This window comes from Lemur catta, chromosome 11 (genome assembly GCF_020740605.2).
Source record: "Lemur catta isolate mLemCat1 chromosome 11, mLemCat1.pri, whole genome shotgun sequence".
NCBI classification, from domain to species: domain Eukaryota; kingdom Metazoa; phylum Chordata; class Mammalia; order Primates; family Lemuridae; genus Lemur; species Lemur catta.
The window spans coordinates 39,150,270-39,168,336 of NC_059138.1; the positions used below are offsets into that span (position 1 = coordinate 39,150,270).

At 42.2% G+C, this 18,067-nt stretch overlaps 2 protein-coding genes across 2 annotated transcripts in view; one reads left to right on the forward strand and one right to left on the reverse strand.

The window, feature by feature from the left end:
- Window positions 1-18,067, reverse strand: part of LHFPL3 (LHFPL tetraspan subfamily member 3) — a 444,944-nt gene that overhangs the window by 280,119 nt on the left and 146,758 nt on the right. The window lies entirely within an intron of this gene.
- Window positions 9,629-10,387, forward strand: LOC123647297 (cyclin-dependent kinases regulatory subunit 1-like). Its single transcript, XM_045564641.1, has one exon. It carries the CDS (start codon window positions 9,679-9,681, stop codon window positions 9,916-9,918), a length of 240 nt encoding a protein of 79 aa, XP_045420597.1. The 5' UTR covers window positions 9,629-9,678; the 3' UTR covers window positions 9,919-10,387.

Below are 18,067 nucleotides of genomic sequence, written 5' to 3' on the forward strand. Positions count from 1 at the left end.
ACAAACAAACAAACAAACAAACCAGGTAGCTGTGCTGGGCTGATGCCACATGGTGAGGCTTATCTGGTATTCAGTGTTCTCTCTTCAGTGACAAATAACAAAGCCAGAGAAAGATGAGAATACAAAGGTAGTGATTGTGGAGAAGCATGTCGTTTACAGAATAATGTAAGTGGGAATGATTTTCGTATTATTCAGTTGGCCCTAATCAAACCAAAGAAGAAACTGGACAACTTTCAAAGGTAAAAATGATTTGAGAGCTTATCAGGGGGGAAAAAGACAGAAAGTCTTGAATTCAAGATGAAATGATGCAGTATCTATTTCAGCATAAATCCTGATGAACAAACTGCCAGGTTTTATCTAATGCACCTAATCCAGAAATCCTAAATTTAAGGCTTAACTGACATTGTCTTCAACTAAGCCAGACACTTTCACAAAAGGCTAAAAGATACTTCTTTGTTTCCCTGGAGTCTGTTTTATAACAGCTCCACTTCTGGTGAGGGGAAGGAAGAGGACTTGTAATCTTAAAGAATGCCACAATTCCACACTCCTTTTCCCCAAATTGTTTTCTACCTACCATATAAAAATGCACTCTTTTCTTCAGAAATCACTTTGCAGATACACAGAGATGCAAGCTCAAGGACTGAGTGGAGGGGAACTGACCTATGGGATGGACTCTTCCTGTCTTTGTCTAGAGACCTCATCAATGATGCTGAGCTGTGCTCACTCATTATTTCTCAGTGAAAAGTCCTGCTTGTCCTAGAAAGAGCTGAGAGAGAAATGACTTCAAGGCTTGGGGTTAATGGGAAAAGAAAATGTTACATTTCTAAGGGAGAGGACAACAGATGTCTCATCAAAATGCATCTGACCCTATAATGTTCCAAATTTCTGTCTTTGTGAAGGTAAATTACAATCTTATGGTTGTTTGCCTAATCACTTGTTACACAAAGTGTCTTGTGCTACATGGTTAGCTTATATCCTCAGAAGGCCATGGGGCCACAGAAAATTTTACCGAAACCTATAAATGTGTGTTGACTATTGGGGTTACTTTTATTCTCTAAAAGTGGAATCTTAAAATTCATTGCAATAACTATGGAAAGGGACTGAAATTCCAGTTATTAGTGATATTTTATGACCATAAAGCATTTGGATTATATTACATCAATTTCCATTTGCTCTGAATGACACCTAGGTTAGCTAGAAGAATTAAAATCAAGCACTCCTTTTTGTAGGGCGAATGAATTGAAAACTCCTAATACCAAGTATTTTTTTTTTAAAGGGCCCTTGCGCTGGGCAAAGTAGATGAAAAAGGAACATCAATTGTCTCCTCACTCCCATTCTCCTATGCATGGGGTGGTTCTAGCAGCCTCCCACCTGGGACGGTGTGTCTGAGAGGAAGTGAGGGTAATGCTGTCTTAGTGAGGACCAGGATTTGTCTGTTCATGGTCTCTTAGCCAAGATTCCATTTGGGGAAAGGTGGAGCAATAAAATTGGGTCTCAGAGCATATTCTGTACAGGACTAATTTAGGAAGGCTCAAAGAGCAGCCCTAGTCTATGACAAAGTCTCAGGTTTTTTTAATAGCAGTTCCCACACCTCTTCTGTTCATTAGAAGATGAGATCACTGTTCATTGGCCCATCCCTTAAGGTGGTGAAATAAGCCATTCACTGGTGCCTTAAGACAAGTGGAGGGCTTTAATCTTCATCAGCTGTGTTGCCTTATCTTGCTTAGGGGAACAAAGTCAAAGTTGTATAAGGAATGAAAAAACACTTTCAGGGCCAGGTCTCTCTGGGACAGGAAACACTTTTAGGACCAGGTCTGGGAACGGGGGCCTCAAAAATCCAAGCCACACTTTGGTGAGACAAGGCAGGACGATCACTTGAGCCAGGAGTTCGAGGCTGCAGTGGGCTATGATTGCACCACTGCACTCCAGCCCGGGTGACAGAGCAAGACCCTGTCTCTAAACAAACAAACAAGCAAACAAACACAACAACAAACAAACAAGCCACCTCCTGCTTTGAGAGTCATCTCTGCTTCTCTCAGTGTCTGGTGACACTCCTGGTACTTCCACTTATCAGGAAGGAGGCTCAGTGAAACGGGCCCTTCTCTGCCCTCACTTGCTCAGTCTCTCAGCAGTAATCACTAACATGCCCACTTCTCCTGGATTCAAATACTGTGTTCTCCTGGCTCTCACTTTTTGCATTTTCCCCTTACCTTTTGGAATCTGCTTTTTCGCCCCCTTCCCAGGCTCCTCCTCCTATAATGACCTATAATTACTGGTGTTTCCCTGGGCTTGGCCTCAGCTCTTTTCTCTTCCTTGCTAGGCTTTCTTCCTAGGGGATCCTATCCATTCCCATGGCTTTAAATACCATCCATGCTTTATTTAGATGACTCTCAAATTTAGAGAAAAATCATTCCAGTTTATTCATTCAACATTTACTGAGAATTTGCAGTACAGAAGCATACTTCTATATTATCATTTATAGCAACCTTAGCATCCTGGGCCTATTCACTTACTCACTTAAGAACACTTTTCAGTAATCTTTCTTCATCCTCCCACATTGCCAATCTGTCAGCAAGTGCCATACAGACTTGTTTCTGCAATGTTATTTCACGTCTCCCCTTTCCTGCCCCATGGTCAAAACCTTAATATCCTCTTCACCTTGTGCCTCAGGGGAGAAATTAGCCTTGTATTTGGCCTGCCTGTGCCTGGGGAATACTGAACCCGACTCATCATTTAGACACAGTGATGGTGGGAGTCACTCACTCAACATACGTCATTTGGTGCCTGCTATGTGCCTAGTGCCGAGGTACAGATTGGATTCATGTGCTTGCCCTTAAGTTGTTCACATTTTAGTGGAAGAGACAGACAAGTAAGTGAACCACGAATGCACTGGGTGGTGAAGGCAAGGATGAGAGATGCCCAGGTGCCACGGGAGCACATTGGAAGGGCACCGGATTCAGCCTCAGGGAGAAGTTTCCTGCTGGAAGTGAGTTTGAAGGGACTGGAGGAATTAGCCAGAGGTGTGTGTATGTGTGTCTGTGAGTTGTGGGGAGGATGCGCTTACATGGAAAACAAGCACAAGCATAATGAAGTAGAGAAACTGCCAGAACCTCATCTGGAATCACCATAGGGTTTTAAGCAGAAAAGTGGTAAGGTCAGAGGTACTCCTTAGCAAGCTCCCTCTGACTATCGTTGGGAGAAGGCATGAATAAAATGCTGGTAAGAGTTTTTTGGATTCAGTAACCCGGGCAAGAGATAATGAAAACTTTGAATTAAGATAGCGGCAGTGGGGATGGACAGAAGTGAAACACAGAAAGTGACAAGCCTTAATCATTAAATGGAACAGGGCTAGGTTCAAATCTGGTCTTGGCTGGTGACTGACTGCAGGCCAGTCACAAACTTCCCCGGCCTGTTTCCTCATCTGTAAGAGGGAGATAATAACTAACTCTCAGGATCACTGTGGTGGTTAAATAGGGCTTACTGTGAGAATGCCTGATATATCGAAAGTTAATAAATGTTCATTTCTTTCCTTCCTCAAGCATGGTATTGATCTTCTAATTCTCTACCCCAGAATGCATAGCAGTTCCATGTTATTTCACTATATCAAAATTAACTTTCTATAGACCAGTGTTCTTCAACCTTGATGCTACCGACATTTGGGACCAGATAATTCTTTGTGTGTGGGGCTGTGCTGTGCATTGTGGGATGGCCTGGACCCGCTGATTGCCAGTAGCACCCCAACCTAGTGATCACAATCAAAAGGTCTCTAGCCATTGCCAAATGTCCCTGTAACCTGAGGGGCAAAATCAGGCTTGGTTGAGAATCATTGCTCTAGACTTTTCTGAGCCCCTGCCAACCACACTTTCAATACCACATCTCATGCTCAAGAATATAGTTTTTTTTTATTACTTTCCTCTATGGATGTTAGCCAGGTAAGGTGAGTTACAATCTCATTCTCATATCACACTGCATAATTTTGCTATATCCTGCACAAAGCCTAGAAGATATCACTGAATGAATTTTCAAATACATTCATCGACTTTCTATACTATCAAGGGATTAAAGCCCAAACTCCTAGTATGGCAGTAAACACTGCATAAATCTAGCCACTCCAATTCTCCAGCTGGGCCTCATTATCTCCGATTATTTCCTCCAGCTCATTCCTTGCTGAAATACGCTGCCTTCTCCTGACTGCGACATTTCCTGGGTCAGGAAGCCCCTCTCCACCCCACCACACCCACACAAAGAAAACTGACATAAGGTTGCCAACTTTTTATTTTGCCAGGTAAGAATATTTTAATAACAACAGCAACAAGAACTGTCATCACACTATCATTTTGTTAAATAAAGGGAATTTTAATACCAAAAAAGTAGAAAAGAGCATAATCTCAGGATAAAAGAAAGTAATTTAAATGAAAAGAATTTAGCTTTATTAAAAGACTACATTGTTCTTGTTTTTCTCATTTCTGAGAAAACACTGCTGAAGAGTTCATTGTGGACCCGCATTTGGGAAACACTGAACTCATTTCCTGCCCAACCAGACCTGACAAGGTTATTCTCTTCCTTGATCTGAACCTCCTGGCCCAGGGGCTTCTGTATATCCCCACCCTGAATACTCTCTTCCCACCTGTGTCTGCTTGGAAATCTTCTATTCCTTCTACAACGTCAGCATAAAATACTAAATGGAAAAAAAACAAAAGTTAAGTTGTATGCCCCAGAGGAGAGGCAATCCTTCTCCCTGCTAAATTTACTTCTTGGAGTGCTTACCATAATCTACCTACTGGAGATGTTTTTATACAGGCCACAGCCAGCAGCACCTCCTCATCTTTATAGAAAAGGGCCTTACAAGTAAATAGCATCAGATAAGTGTTTGCTGAATTAAGTGGTTGAACTTACTCTGACTTTGGGATCTCCATCCCCTCTACCTGGAATTCCTACTCCATTAGTTTTTCTACTGCTGCCATAACAAATTACCACAAGTGTAGCTGCTTAAAACAATACAAATTTAGTATCTTACAGTTCTGTAGGTCAGATGTCTGACACACGCCTCACTGGGTGTTGGCAGGGCTGTATTACTTCTGGGATACTCTAGGGAAAAATCTGTTTCTTTGCTTTTCCAGCTTGTAGAGACCATTTGAATTCCTTGGCTTATGGCCCAGTTTTTCCATCTTCAAAGCCAGCAATGTTGCATCTCACTGACCGTTCTTCCAAAATCACAACTCTCTCTGGCTGTGAACTCAGACAAGAAAGGTTCTCTGATTTTAAAGACCCATGATGTTAGCTTGCGCCCACCTGGATAACCTAGGATAATCATTTCCTCATCTTAAGGTCCTTAATTTAATCTTACCTGCAAAGTTACTTTTGCCACAGGTTCTGAGGATTAGGCTGTGGACATCTTTGGGGGCCATTATTCTGCTACTATAGCCACTCTCGCTATTGTTTATCAACCACATTCCTCACCTCCATTAACATCAGACTCTTTAGTCTTCATCTGAAACTTATGCAAGATCATAGAAACAATCAATGAAAAAATCAAGATTTGAACCCATGTCTATGCAAGCACAAAGCTCCTTCCAGCACCTTTGTGATAAAAAAAACAATGGAACACATCTCCATGCAGCGGATGGCCACCACGTGGGATGGATGATGAAGCCGTGAAAACATTTTATCCTGAGATGCCTTTCAGATGGTATTTGAAAGTGCACTGATGTTTCCCCCAGCACCCAGTGTATGTATGCTTATGTGTTCCAAGACAAATGTTCATGGCCACATAAGACATCTGAAAGGCAGAATCTTCTAAATTGGGCTCTGGCTTTCATAACTGAGCTCTGCAAAGTTAGGCAACACTCATCCCTAAGTGTCAGTATATTTTTAGCACCTTGGGACCTTCACAGTTAGGTTTCCTGAGCTTTAATCTAAGGACACATTTCTCACAAGTTCCCCTTTTAGCTGTTACAGTGTTTAGATTTGCAAAGCCAACGTGGAGCAGAAAGGGCTATTTTTGTTTAAAATTTTAGCATTGATTATACCATGATGATTCATGGCATGGGTACGTCAATGCTTAATTAATATAACAGTGCGTGGTAAGGAAGGTCTTTGTGGTAGAATTCACTGTTAATTACCACTGAACTGAAACCTGAAGTTCAGAATTTTATTGTGTCTTGCATGGATCAGGAGAAACCACTTCTTGCAGATGAAGCCTTGCCTTAACTTGTATTCACTATCATCTATCATCTGTTGAAGTGGTCAGACAATGCCTGAAACTGTCCCCAGCTTCAGAATAGCCTTTATCTTCCCAAGGAGGACACTGATAGGAAGGAATATAAAGGAATCATCTATTTATAGGCAGGATGGTATATAAGTTATCCCAGACAAGTCTACAACCTTCCTCATCCATTGGCATGAAAAACCAGTAAGGGAAAGAGTGCTCTCCTGATTTAGATTAGCAAAAGCAGTGCCATTAATGATAATCCTTCATCGACGCATGCCTGAGCTTCAAAATGTTCATGACCATGAGAGAGGGAGGGAATCCAATAATTTTATCCATGGTAATCAAAGTTGACTGATGCATCATGAATTTACATGTGCTCTTATCGAACACCAGGACAGATAAAACAGCTAGAGAGGATAGGCAATGAGTCAGATGTGGGCCTGGTGGGATCGCTCTGCTTCACCACATGTGCTACAGATGTGAGCAATGCACCTGGGAACATAAAACAGTTGGAGCTGGAACCCACAACAATCAGGAGAGGTAAAAAACAAACAAAAAACAAAACCAAAGTTGCCTGAGCAAGTTGAGCAACAGAATATCTTTCTTATAAATAATCTCAATATTCTACTGATAACCTCATTTTCTAAAAGTCGTTTATGGGAAACGGGGGTGTCAGGAGGAGGAGGAACCATGAGAAGAAGTTGAGAGCTTTTAGAAATAATCACTGTTAACTGGAAATGTCACTCTCCCCCACCTCCCCAAGTCCCTTTTTAGCTTAGTGAGCAGCAGTGACCAGATGGAGGCTGTGTGTTAGAAGCCGTCTGTGATGAGAGCCAACCATTTGCAGGAGTCGGGCACCTCTCGAACAGATGGACCGCCAATTTCCTGGGTTAAAGATCAGCCAGGCTCATTAAAGAAGCTGCAAGGGTTCAACAGTTAAAATTCCTTTTTATCCTCACGTACTGAGTGACAGAAGCATCTTCTGCAAACCAAAAAAAAGGTTAACCTGGGATGAGGGGATTAAATAAATAGCCCATGTCATTGACATACAAGGACTATAGGAAAAAATGTAGGAGAGGGAGAATGAAATCAATGGTCATTAAGCCTAGTGGTGTTGCCCATGATCGACATTCTTTAGCACTTTTTGGTGTGTTCCATTATACATACATTGGCTTAACAGAAATTACTGTAGTAATTTTTGTGTAAATAGGAAATGCAAGCTTAATTTGTTACCATTCTGAAATGAACAGTATAGGCTCTAGAGAGGAAGTAAATGGTAGGAGCTTCTTATCGTCAGTATAACAGGATTAAATAAAAATAGAAAACTGGAGGCTGGCACCCAAGAGGAAACATGCAGGAAGCCAGAGGTCAAAAGTTATGCTTCACGTTTGCTCAGCAAGATCAGATCACAGAAGATTGGATCAATAGCTTCCTCTGACAAAACTTTAATTGATATTGAGAAAGAGCTAATTATTTATTCCTATTTTAGGGGCATACTTGATGTGATGGTTTAGAAAACTATACTTGGGAAAAAATTTTTCCAATTGGCCTGGAGATTAAATGATAGATATTAAAGTAGAGAAGCAAAACGCTTCAGGCATTTGGGCTTGGTTAACCATGAAAAAATACATGAATTAGTCCAAATTTGACATCACTACCCTCTTACATCCATTTACTTTCTATCTTTATTTTTTGCAGCTTGAAGTTACAGATGTCTCCCATTGCATCAGAGACTTTGTGTGTTCTGGTTTTGTTTTCCTTACTGAGGGTCTATATTAAATACATATATATGTGATTTTTTTTGTTTGTTTTTAGAGGCAGGCTCTCACTCTGTCACCCAGACTGGAGAGCGGTGGCATAATCATAGCTCACTGCAGCCTCAAACCCCTGGGCTCAAGTGATCTTCCTGTCTCAGCCTCCTGAGTAGCTGGGACTACAGGCACATGCCACCACACTCAGCTAATTCTTTAAATTTTTTATAGAGATGGGGGTCTCACTATGTTGCCCAGGCTGGTCTCAAACTCCTGGCATCAAGTGATCCTCCTGTCTTGGCCTCCCAAAGTGCTAGGATTACAGGCACGAGCCGCCATGCCAGGCCTAAATATTTTTAAAATCAGAAACCTTTAAAAAATGTACTATGTACTTCTATGCCTTCTTAAACAGAGAAAACTACAAGCTATTTTATATTGATGTAAGTTTGGGTGCCCCTTATGATTATAAATTATTTACTCTACCTCCCATGCAGCTTAGCTGTAGACACAGATGTAGGTGGCATAGGCACAGAAAGCTGATGTGGCTACTTCCTGAGGTCCTGTAGGAAAGTGGCCCCTCCAGACAGCAGAGCTGCACTAACTGTGCTGATGAGCTCACACAGATGGCTCCAAGGGGCACTGAGGTATGTACTGACGCCACTTGCTTCCCACCCTCTGACAATGAACTATTCTCTCTTCTGTCTCTCCCATGACACATCCATCCATTGTTAGATAGGGACCAGGAGGAAGGGAAACAGGTGTGGTGTTAAAAACTCCACTTGTGGAGATAGACCCATTCCCACTCCAGAATGTGCTGTGCTTTACTAAATCTTGCTGTTTGGCTTCCTTATTCCTGTTTGGCTTGCACGTTCATTCCGTTGACTCGGTACCAGTAACCATTCTTCGGTACTAGGAAGCAAGAACCAGGGAACACAACACACATGTAAAGCTGACACTAGCACAAGCTTATGATTTCTACAGTTTGTTATCCCTGCTGTCTTAAATATGCACTACTCTCTTCTGTCTGCATTCCTCCTTTTATCTCTTTGGATGCTCATGTTTCTCCCACATTCCTTAGTTCCCAAAGGCTAGCCTGGGCTTTATGCACATCCACCACTGGCACAGGGCTTTTTTCTTTCTGGCATGCCAGAAACTAATCACAGCGTTCTGTGTCTGAAATTTAGGTGTTCTGTTCTTTCAATGTTATTTCCGGGATCAAAGATTACCCCTCTGCTAGAAAAGCCTCTGGGTTTAGAACAGAACTGCATGCTTGAGGGGGTTATTGGTGGAGAGGGTGTATATGAATTATTAAGGGTTTAATGAAGTGGCTCTGAGTTATTTCATTTGGTTAATGAATATTTTTCCAGCTCCTACATGAGCATGCACAAAATCAAATGAAGGGTACAGTTCCGAATGCCTTGGAAATTGCATTTTGATACATTTCATTGGATTGTAGCCAAATACAACTTCTTGTAATAGAGATTCAGAATGACAATTTGCACTGCTTGATAGAAGTATCATTTGGAGTTTTGGCAAATTCTCATCAAGTCTGTTCCAGAGATGTAAAATAACAAGAAGTATTCCATTTTCTCCTAGGTTTTCATTCTTACTGACAGGTAGTACATCTTGAATTAATTTATTTGTAGTTAAATCAGAGAAGTAGGAGTTGTTTGGAGGTTGGCGGCGCGGGGCTGAAGGCCCACCGGCGGAGCGATCATGTTGCACAAGCAAATTTACTATTCGGACAAATATGACGACGAGGAGTTCGAGTACCGGCATGTCATGTTGCCCAAGGACATAGCCAAGCTGGTCCCTAAAACCCATTTGATGTCTGAATCTGAATGGAGGAATCTTGGCGTTCAACAGAGTCAGGGATGGGTCCATTATATGATCCATGAACCAGAACCTCACATCTTGCTGTTCCGGCGCCCACTACCCAAGAAGCCAAAGAAATGAAGCTGGCGAGCCACTTTTCAGCCTCAAGCTTTACACAGCTGTCCTTACTTTCTAACATCTTTCTGATAACATTATTACATTGCCTTCTTGTTTCTCACTTTGATATTTAAAGGATGTTCAATACACTGCTTGAACGTGCTGGTAACTGCTTTACTTCCTGAGTAGAGCCAACCACCACAGCCCAGCCACATGAGGGCCACAGCCTCAGCCGAACATCACCCCAGAACCCACAGTGTGCTCTGTATCCAGAATACATTTGCCAGATGTAGAATAAGAATAATTTGCCATCTGAGAATAAGACCATGGCTGTTACAGGGATTGTATAAACATGCTGTTTTGTTTTTTCCTGCTGGGTGTTATATGTGTGGTGTCTTATGGATTTGTTTCAATGTATTGGAAACTTTCCATTTTATTCAAGAAATCTGTTCCATGTTAAAAGCCTTGATTAAAGAGGAAGTTTTTATAATCTAAAAAAAAAATAAATAAATAAATCAGAGAAGTACAGATACCTAAAACACCTGGTGGCAGCAGTAATGAGCATCTTAGACATGCGTTAGCGGGACAAAAACATAACAGGAAGAGGACTCAGAACTTCCTGTCTCCACATCTTCTTGGCAAATCCACTCTTTCCTCCCCTCCCCACGTTTCAGGGCCAGGTCCCTGTCAAGCACAGTGAAGGTGACGATGAAGACAAAGTCATAACTCTAAGTCAGAATTTCTATCTTCAATAGGCTTGTGATCTAGTTATTCAAAGGAGAAAAACCACACCTTTAAGAACTACATAAAGGAATGTTATAATTCAGGAAAAGTTACCACCGTATGGAGGGATAGATTTCTAAAGTAACAGTGTAGAAGCAAAATGCATACTGTTTAAGTGATGACTAAGTGAAGATATAAAAGCAATCTATAAATACTTTAAAGGTGTAAATACCAAGTAGGGTGAAAAATTATTTTGTCTAGTGCTCTACAGAAATAGCACTGAATATGGAATTAAGAAAAGGAATACACTGAATTATAGCATGAGCAGTTACAAAGGAATTCTTTAAACTGTAGCTCCAGGATCCTTAATGACCTCAAAAACAACTGTGGCTCTTTGATAATACTTGTCGTCATCCTGTAGTTGTCCATGAATATCAGGCACAGCTAGGATGTGTTCAGGATACAGAAAGGTAGGAGATGCCCTCCAGCTCTCCTGAGGCAGGAGATGAGGTGGAAATGTGGGTAGAGGCAGGCCATGGAGGGACGGGGGACCGTGCTAAGGAGGCTGCACATCAGAGTGACCCGAGGAGCTCGTTCAGCACACTGATGCCACAGCCCGGTCACAGACCCACTGAATTACCATCTCTGGAGTTCAAAACAAAATCTATATCTTTTAAACGTTTCATGGATTTTTTTCTTATGAGATATCAGGGTTATAAATATTTGCTGATGGGTTTTAAGCAAAGGAATGTTCAGCACTGTGTTTTAGAATAATCATTCTGGCTGCCAGGTGGGGAACAAATAGGAGACTGGAGACCATTTGGAAGCCGTTTGGATGACTGGGAAAGAGAGGATGAGGGCTTAACTTAAGGTAGCGTCACCAGGTGTGTAACGGAGAGTGCAGGTCAGGTTCAACGACGGCGGCTTAGCGGTGAACACGACATGTGGAGGCAAAGGAAAGCGAGAAGCTAAGCAGTCTGGAAGCTGGGGGTCTGTCTCATCCTTCACCAGTGGGGGCAGCTTAGAAAGTTAGCATGGCTTGGCAGAGGGAATTTTCTTCCAAGATATTGTAGGACAATATAATCAGAGAGAGAGAACAGAGTCAAGCACTCAAAGGGAAGCTGAAGTCCAAGAAGCAAAAAGGGACCCAAAGCTCACCAAACTGGCAGGGTCAGATGCAAACACAGTGCAGCCAAACCTGGAGTCCCAGAGCCACTTGGGTGAAAGCAGTAATGAGGAGGCTGGGAGCAAATCTGGAGCTGTCGTAGCAATAGGCACTAATTTTGTGTGCTTCAAGGTAGGTTGGTCAAGATTAAGAAGCAAGGATGGGATTGCCAACTGTGTGGATGATAAAAGGAACCATAAAGAGGGGTACAGGTTAGTGGGATAACAGCCAAGCCATTCTGCTTTGAACATGTTGAGTGTGAGGTGCTACAGAACCTTCACCTTCAGGTGGAGGTGCATCAGTGTGCCTTTGGATATAAGGGTGGAAACTTCAGGAGGCTGGTTGGGGATGAGTCACTGGCAGATTATTGGTGGTTAAAACCCTGAAAGCAGGTGAGATCATCCTATGAGAGGAACAGAAGACCAAGACTGGAAGCTTGGAATTATACATGGGTAAGTATTCAGATGTGGATAAAGGAAAATGCCTCTTGAAGGATTTCAAAAAGGAAATCAGAAAGGCAGGAGGAGAACTATGAGAGAGGGCTTTTATGAAATCCAGGGGAGAGGAGAGTTTCAGAAAGAGTGGTCACTGATGTGCAATACAGACAGAGGTCAAGATAATGTCCATTAGTTCTGTTGTTTCTGTTTATAAATATCAGTCTCTACAAAAGCCATTATAATGCAAAGGATTTGGTTAATGTTAATGAATAAAAAAAATGACTACAAAAATCCTTGCATTAGGTATAACCATATAGGTAAGTAAAGAACAATTTGGAAGTGGAAGTAGGACAATTACAGATTCACTGGAGGATTTTGGGGAAGCTGATACCCTCTTCACTCTGTCCTCCTTGACACATTAAACTAAACTTAATACAGTTCTACTTTGGACACTGTGACAAATTCATAAATTATTCAATTCATAAGATTTGTGGGTCCTTTTGTCTATTGTTTCTGTTTGTTTTGCCCACTGCAAAAACAAATCAACCAGCTATCTGCCTTTAAGTATGCATATGTCTATGCTAAGATAATTTTTTGTGATAGTAACTTATAATTATCACCCTATATTTTCTATTTTCTCTTCCCTTTCAGAGAAAGGAAAAGAGATTGCCTACCTTCCTTCTTGGCTTTAGTTTCCAGGAGCAAAATTCCACAGAGTGTAATGGGGTATAAGGAAATGGGGGTACTTGTGAGAAAAACATGGCAAGAGAGAAAGAGTTCCCCAAAATAAAAATGAATTCTCCCTAGAGGGAAAAGAAAGAGAAGTCTATGTGCATGCTTTTGATGGAAATAAGAAGAAAGGGGAAGGTTTCCCAAGGTTAAAAATGGATTATCTGGGTGTGGTCCCGTGAGCACCGGGATCTATGAGTTAGTCCCCGGCAGCACCGAGCAGGAGAACCTAGAAGGAATCAAGGCCCAGACCTCCCAGCCTTGACATACTTTCTTGTGTGCCCAGAGTCAAGCCACCAACACCTGTACTGATGACATGGACCAGGATAACAAGGGACGGACAGAGGCCTGCTGGCCAGGACAACCATCCTGACCTGCAGAACCTCGGCAAAACCACCATGGGGAGAGCCCCACCCAAATGTAGTCTATCACAGAGTCATAATTAAATCGTTAACTGAAAAATAAAGAAATATGGTATTTACTGTACTGAGTTTATGGCCCTCTATTCATACATCAGTGACTTCCCACATGGATCCCTTTGCCATACACCGGGACAAAACCCTTGGGGGAAATTCTAAAAAGCATGGTTGCAGACAAGCAGGTGGGCCAGGCTACCTTTGTGGGGGCCTCAGCTTCCAGAGACAAGTGAAACAATTGCCTTTTGAAGCATTTCTAAAAGTCAGATTCTCGTTTCAAGGCCAATGACATAATTATGTAAACACGATGCCAGAAAGTTAATCAGGATCCCGAGTGGTTAATCAGCAGAAGTTTAACCCTCCCACTAGGAAAATAATCACTACAGACCCAATGGCCCTTGTGCTTGGGCCTGTGACAGCTGCTTATTTCTTCACTGGGGTCCCACTGCTCCCTGCAGCTCTTAGCCAACAAAGTGAGCTGGTCTGTCTCAGTACCTCTGGGAAGAAGAAAGGGTTGTGGAGGGAAATAAAAGAATACTCATTAGTGACAGAAATAAAATCAAATGAAAAGAGGTCCAATAATTGGCATAAGAATGTATGTTGGTAGTATTCAGCGCAAGAAGCAAATGTTCCGTGGGCATCCTTCAGTGCTGACTTGGACTTTGCAACTCAGACCTATTCCAGGCTCCGCTCCAACTTCCAGAACTTTATTTATTTTTTAAATACAGGCAATATTTTTGTTTCAGACATGAGATAATTATAAAGCACTTTCCACTAGAACAACCAAAGAGCATTATGCCCCTGCCACAGAGAGAAAGTGTAAATGTAAATCGATATTGTGGATCATAAATTACTGTTTATTGCCAGACAAATAAATGACTGCCTCCGAAAGTGGACTTGCTTGCATGGCTGAAGGATTAAAAGAATGTTTATTGTTGCAATCTAAACCTTTAAAATAAACCCCTTGGAGGTAGGAAGACAGATTTTAGTACTTCTATTACTACTCTACAATACGCTGTTAAATCAGTCCTGTTTCTCAAAGCAGCTAGTAATTTATTGCCCAAAATATGCTGCAGTTGTCATCTGTGAATTCAGAGTCACACAACTGTTAAATTTAACGAACTATGGTTAAGAAATGAATGAATAGTTATGAGCTTCCCACACATCAAATTCTCAAATCTACACTTTGCTTTTCTTGAATTCTAAATGTGTTTACAACAGGCACAGCTCCACCCCTCATTGGCTTGTCACGCTCAATTTTACAAGGACAAGCAAACAACCAGCCATACTTGCTGTCTGCCAATTACAGCTGTGGCTTTGCTGGGCTCTGGGTATACTGGAAATGTAACTGCTGGGGAGAAAACCACTCCCTGGGCCATATGCTTCTCATTCGTGGCCATAAAGAACCACATGGCCTCTGGTGCAAAGTGATGTGGGCTATATTTGAGTCACTAGAAAATAGAATCAATATCTCATCTTCTGGAAGTTTATAGGCATTACCTTGTTTTCCTTTCTGTGGGAAGTAAAATGACTTCAATTCCGATGATTATTCAGTCTTATCATCTTTTATTTTCAAATATCTGGGAGCCTTGTTCAGACATTATACTACTTTTAACATTCCTATGGAAGTTGTACCAAGGTTAGGCCAGGAGGATAAAAACACAACACAGGCCCATTCTTGGGTGAAAAGCAGTTGAAGAAATCCTCTCCCAAGGCCCAGGTTAGTCTGAGACTTGGTACCTGTGTATCCTTGTCCTTTTGCTGTGTCCACACTCCCTTCAGAACCTGACTCATTCTACCTGAGTCTCGCTCTCAGATTTGCCCTTGTTAGTTCACCCCAGCCCAACGTGTTTGACTCTGGGTTCCCATATCTGTGCTGATTCAGCCTTTTCTGGACTGGCCCTAGACATGTACTGCCTGTGCCTATTCTGACTCACCATGCCACTCTCTAGGCCTGGCCCCACTCCTGCCACCTCCTCAGTTAGTGAGCCTACCAAGCTGTGCCATCCATCGTTCAACATGATTTTCCGTCTTCTGTAGAAAAAGAGGGGCGGCCACCCATAAATAGGAGCTGGGAACCACCTGACTACTTCCGTCCCTGGAGAGGGTATCATGGCAACATTCGATGTACGTTCCCATCACACTTGTTGAGGACCCCTCGTCAGCTCAGAGCAGGCGGGAGCTATGTCTTAAACGAGAGACTGAGCTTTTCTCAAGAGAGGAAATGGCACTGCAGGCAGTGGGAACTGCACAGCCACGCATTTGTGATCCCGAGAAGAGCCTGAGTTTCTTAGAACAAGAAATGATTCCTTGTGATTAGAACACTGATGGCAGAACAAGGGGTAGCAAGAGATGAAGCTGGGGATAAGGGCCTATCTGTGAGGAATCCTGCACTTACAGTGTCTGTTGTTTTGCTGTCCTGAACACGGCGAAAGGACATCCCAGGGCAGCCAGGCTACCAAGGTCTGGCCAGTCAGAGCATCACATTCTTCTGACCACAGTCATTGGTTCAGAGATGGGGGAATTTGATCCAATCAGAATCAGGAGATGCAGTGCGCCTTCTGTCAGGCCTCTTGGGAAGGAAGCACTTGCTCTTTCCCCGCGGGGCCTGTGAGCCGGCAGGAGCCGTCCCGCAGGGAGAGCCCGAGACTAACGACAGTGCAGGAGACGGCATCATGGGGGCTGGGGAGAAACTAAGCTCCTAAGCAGACTCGCTCCTAGACCTTTTGGTTTTGTAAGCTAAAGAATTTCCTTTTCTGCTCAAGCCAGTTTGAGTTGGGCTTCCTATTCTTTACATCCAAAAAAAGTCTTTAGCCATACATGTTGGATGTCAAACTAAGGTACTTGGACTTAATGCTCTAAAAAATAAAAAGATATGGTTTGGATGCATGGAGTCTACATAATTAGGGCCCTCTTAATTACTATGAAAGTCTTAATTGACCTTTCATAGTCCTGAAAAAGGCCCAGTGTTCTCAGGGAACACTAAATAATTCCACGTGACTCAAACATTCTTTTTTGTTTTCTGTTGCACATGGTCTAGGCCTTAATTATACATTATCTTAGATTATTTATCATTGACTCTTATCTGCTTATCTTGTTCACTCAACTAGCTCTTCCCTCCTTGATGTCAGGGCCATCATTTCTGTATGCACCACACAGTTTTGAGCATAGAGTAGGTGTTTTTAAATTGCTTATCTATCTGGGATAAAAGAAAAGGATAAGAAAGGGAAGAAAATATCTCACTGAAGCCTATAAATAATTTTCACCAAATTTAACTTTAATCTCCTCATTCAACATTGTTTATATTCCAAGAGGAAGTTAAATGATTCTATTTACATAACTCCAAAGTCCTCTTATTCCTGTATATGTTTCTTTCAATCATAGCAACTCACCCAATTGCTTTGATATATGTTGAGAAAGCCCCTAGCGGCTGCTGTACCCAAAAGAAAAACACCAATCCCTTTGAAATGATCAAACCAACGGAATTCCTGATGTAAAAGTAACTTATTTCTGTTTCCTTTGTGAAAAATATATCACAGGGTCTAAGAAGCTATTAATTTAATTATCCACCTTCCACATGAATCCTGTACTCTCTTGAGAGTTTAATTAATTTGGAACAGCCATTTCCAAGAGATGGAGAAGAATAGAGATCAATGTCCCCAAAGATAACCATGCATAAATTTTGATTTGTGATTTACATTTAAATAAACATGGTCCCTTTTTGGGAACATTAATAGTATGGTTTCTGCCCTTGTTACAATTTTTAAAACTCTGTTCTTTATTGGGTGGGAGGCAATAGTAAATGGATATTCCTTAAAGAGTTTAAAAAATATGTACATTTCCTTCTGTATGCAGACCTGTACCTGAAGGCAAAGTGGGATGCATGGCTGTAGTGAGGCCGGGACTTCCAAAGGGGTCATCTTGGGTCTGATGTCTGACCTTCCCCACCACCCACTCCTTCTTTCATACCTCTGCTGTCCAACCTCCTCCCCAACACTCTACCTACACCCTTCCCAAAGATCATTACTGGTGTTCTTCTTTCTATTTAAACATAATGACTGCTCTATTTTCCAATTTGGGGGCTTTTACTCAGTCCTCATTTTCCTTATTTTGGGGGATTCTTAACACTGGTTCCTACCCTCTTCTTACTGAAACCTCTTCCCCTTGGTCTTTAATCCAGAACATTGCCCTTCAAAATTTATCCCAAATCTGTCCACGCCTCACCACCTCCACTGGTATCACCTAAGTACAATCTTTCATGAGCTCCTACCCAATCATTCAGCTTCTACTTTGGCCATATAGTCCATGCCCCACACAGAAACCAAGGAGAGCCTATCAAACTTTAAAACTGAATGTTACCACTGCCACCTGCCAAACCCTCCAGTGACTCCCCACCACATTTAGAATACAGCCCCAACTCCCTGCTCTGGACTAGAAGGCCCCACAGTATCTTCTTCCTGCCCATCTCTCCAATTCAACACCTGCTGCTACAGCCACACTGGGGTGAACACACCAAGCTTGTTCTCACCTCAAGGCCTTTGCCTTTGCCTCTGTCCATCTCCTCACCAGAGAGCATGCTCCATGAAGTCAGGGATTTGGAGAGTCTTCCTCATCACTGGAATAATGCCTTTCACTTAACAGGTACTCCAGCTGGTGAATGAGTGGTTCTCTGCCATTGTTGATAAGAATCCCATGTTATTAAT